The following is a 3,804-nucleotide window of genomic DNA, read 5'->3' on the forward strand; positions in this document are numbered from 1 at the left end:
AAATCCCAGGTATTCTGCCCCGACTGGGACACAGCAAATGCTAGAGAAGCAACCGGTTGGTTTTCCATTTCCCCAGTCTTTAGGACCCGCGGCTTCAGGGCTGTGAGCTCAGGCCACCTGTCTTAGATTTCATTTGAGCAACGCGGCCGCAGGCCTGCGTAACCCTGTGACCTTGTTACCTCCGCAGCTGTGTGCAGACATCTATGCCCACGGCCTCAGCCAGCGACCTCAGTTAGCTGGGTAGATGGGTGGGGTTATGGAATCTTAGAAAGTCTCATCTGAGAAAGTTCAGACATGGAGAGAGTTAAGATACATCCGAAAGCTTGAAAATGCAGCATTAAAATAAAACATTTCTCAGTTTGCTTTGGCTGAAGACAAAACCAGCCCTGGGCACCCTTCCTCTGCTAATTCCCGCCAAAAATGTCTTCTGGGCAGATTGATCAGCACAAGGGCCCAGCCCTAAAGTGTCTGCCATGAACACACCCACCTGGATCGCCTGGGCAGTAGCTCAGCCAAGATTCGGCTTTCTTCCTGATTGTGTGATTAAGTTAATGTCCATACAAAAGAAAACACAAGGGAAATCTCCACATACCCTTCAAACTATATGATTCCAGACTTTACAAAAAGGAGCATCTGCTTACCTTTTTTCTAGACCTACGTTCATCTCTGAATCCCCAACAGGTAAGGAAGCCACCTAGTGGAGAAGCGATTCTGGACAATGCGGTTTTGTTTGTTTGTTTTGGAAAGTTAGGCCCAAGCAACCTGTGTTGTTGGCTGGTTGGCTGGTTTTAAAGATACTTTTGCTCCAGAGATCCACTAGTATTCCAGGTATGGACAATTTAGTTAGCCTCTCAAGCATTGTGATTTAAGGATCTCTTGAGGCCCATCTTTCATTTGCCACCAAATATCTTTCTTACTTCTTGCCATCAGATTTGCTTCATGACCAATCTTGGTCTTTTCTCTACACGTCTCCCTTTAGATTTTATTGGGGCCTGATTAACCCATTGCAAAAAACAATTCCCCAGTGCTGGAAGTAGTTTAAAGATAGCAGAACCCATCTCCCTTATTGTATAGATGAAAAAACCAGAATGCAGCTAAATCAAATGTTGCCAGTGATGATGCAGAGTCATATTAGTCATGAAGAGCAGTTAAAACTGAAATTTTGTACTGTTCTCATTCTACTTTGCTGGGCATTAGATCATTTCAGATCATTCAACTGTTGCCCAGGAAAACTGAGAGCAGGCCTCAGAGAAATGTGGCACAGAAAAGTCCTTAGATAAGGGAGTCAACCTGCTTTTTCACCCAACAGGGGTCACACAATGGATATATCTCTTTACCCTACCCCTGGTCTTTACTTGCTGTCTGCCCTAATCATAGCTTGTTCTGTAGTCACCTTAAGCTAACAAGGCTTTCAAATCCTTTTAGAGGGGAAGCCATTGAATGTCTTCAATGAGACTGTGCAAGTTTCTCATTTCAGACTTTCTCACAGGTGTCCTCCTTCTGACATAGTGGAGGACTGACCAGATGTGGAGGACAAAGTGGGAAAGAACACCTCCTGTGATAGATAAGCCAGGGTAGTGTCTGTTAGTAGAGCATTTCTAGAATGACTCTGAAGAGAATAGATTAAGTGCAGGCTACCCTAAGACCTAAAAGGTCATCATTTTTATGTTTTTGCACCTAATGGTTGCTGAACAACTTAACTAAGAATTGTTGTCAGTATATGAAAAGTTCAGAGAGACTTTTCATAAGAGGAAGATCAGGAAGGGGAGGAAAATTATCAGGTTCTTCTGTATCATAATGCTCTAGGACTGGGTTTTTTCCAGAGGCTTTGCAGCTGCTCAAGCCTTTAGAAAGAAGGCTGGGCTCAGCAATACATAGACTGTCATGGTCATTTCACCTTGGTTTCTCAAGAAACTCCCCATTGGGTCTCTTAATGGATAATGACAGAATGCTGAAGGGTTCTAGAGCACAAGATACTCCTTCATGTGGGCATCACTCATAGAATTAAAGTGGGTGTTTCATCTGGCTTCTCTGATCAAGGCCTGAAAATTGTCTCTGGCCACTTGTGAAGATGCTAATTATCCTGCTGCTGAAAAGAATGCTGACATCCCACTGACAGGTTAGCTTCATGGCAGACATCTTTGTCTAAATGATTTGTCCTTTGATGAAGAAGCCCAAAACTTTCCAGCTAAAGGTTTTACAAACAATAATCAAACTTTATCTTTTCCCTTTTAGGTTCAATGTTGGCTTAGAGTAAGTAAATGTAAGTGGGACAGGGTTTATTATCGCTCTCTTCTGCTATCTCTTCTCTTCTTTTCAGAGACTCAATGAAAATAGATGGTATCTACTCAAAGTGTAGACCTTAGCCACAAAAAAAAAAAAAAAAACCAAAAAACAAAAAACTTAAAAACACTTTCCAAATAATTGCTTTGAAGAAAATAGTCATTTATTGTCAAAGCATCCAACAATACCTGGATAATCTATAAAGTTTAATAAATCTTTCCAGGGATAAAAGAAACACATAACTATTCAGACTCCATTTCACTGGCACAAAATTACACTTTGTATTAAAAGGAAATACATATTTACATAATGATGACATTCTTCATTGAAGTCCATAATCATTTCATGATACATGCACTTCCCCCTGGAAACTTAAATTGAATGGTGACCCCTTTTTCTTCATTTTATTTATTTTTGTAAGAACACAAACTGTCATCAAGAAATGCAGAAAGCATCTCACCCTCCTCCTTTACTTTATATCTAAAATAAATTTTGCCCTTACATATAATTATTACATCTAAACCGTAAGTGCTTAATAATTTAAGTAGAAACGTATGACAAATGCATCAATATGTTGCAATATATGACATTTTAAAAAATGTACCTTTGTTTTTGGAAAGTGAAAATGCGTGCATTCAAAAGAAAACCCCTTGAACAACCCGCCCAATCAAAAATCCACCATCCTGTCTTGTGTGTGTGTGTGTGTGTAATGTAGGTCACGGGTAAACATGTAAATGAAAAGGTTGGAGGTGGCACGTGTATGTTTGAGTGTGTGTTTCTGTCTCTGGGTGCAACGTTTCAGGTCACAAGGAAGTGGTGGAGGTCCTCGCGTGTTTTTCCTGCAGGTGGCTTGACTGTGAGTGTGCGCGCGTGGAAAGCTAGGGTCCTTTCCGTGTCAATTATGCGAGGTCATGTGCCTGGAGAGGTGGTGGCGCTCCCTGAAGGACTCATTGCAGATGGGGCACTTGAGTTTCTCCTCCCGCCGCCGCTTCACCAAGGGCTCCATCGCGTACTCCTTTTTGTGATGCGACCGCATGTGGTACACCAGGTCGGAGGTCATGCGGAAGGAGGCATTGCACTTGGCGCACCAGTTCTGCGCGGGCAGACACAGCGAGGTGAAGGAGGGCGGCAGCAGCGTGAGCGCAGAGGGCAGCTGCAACTGCAGGGGCCCCGCGGCCGCCGCCGCCGCCGCCGCCGCCGCCGCCGAGCTCTTGGGCCAGAAGGCGGTGGCGTAGAGGAAGGGGTTCTGTTTGGGCAGGCCGCCGCCGCCGCCGCCGCTCGGCAGGGCCCCGCAACCTCCGTTCAGGTCCGCGGCCCCCTGCAGCTTCACGGCCAGAGGGTCGGTGGCGGAGGGGTAGAGTCTGGTGGGGCCCACCCCGTCGCCGGGGTGGCACGGCTCGAGCGCGCTCAGCTTCTGGCCCAGCACCAGCGGGGACAGCTGTGAGAAGGAGCGCGCCGGCTGCGAGAAGGCGCTCTTGCGCTCGTCCGAGGCGGCACCCTGGCCGCCGCCCGCGCCGCCGG

General features: G+C 45.9%; 1 protein-coding gene across 1 annotated transcript in view; it reads right to left on the reverse strand.

The window, feature by feature from the left end:
• Positions 1 to 2,428: 2,428 nt before the first annotated feature.
• The window catches only part of PRDM8 (PR/SET domain 8), a 19,433-nt gene continuing 18,057 nt past the window's right edge, over positions 2,429 to 3,804 (reverse strand). Inside the window, exon 8 of the mRNA XM_035005559.1 lies at positions 2,429 to 3,804. Coding sequence (XP_034861450.1) covers positions 3,179 to 3,804 — 626 coding nt within the window. The 3' untranslated portion in view covers positions 2,429 to 3,178.

This window comes from Mirounga leonina, unplaced genomic scaffold, assembly GCF_011800145.1.
Source record: "Mirounga leonina isolate KUSES-001 unplaced genomic scaffold, KU_Mleo_1.0 Mir_129, whole genome shotgun sequence".
NCBI lineage: Eukaryota > Metazoa > Chordata > Mammalia > Carnivora > Phocidae > Mirounga > Mirounga leonina.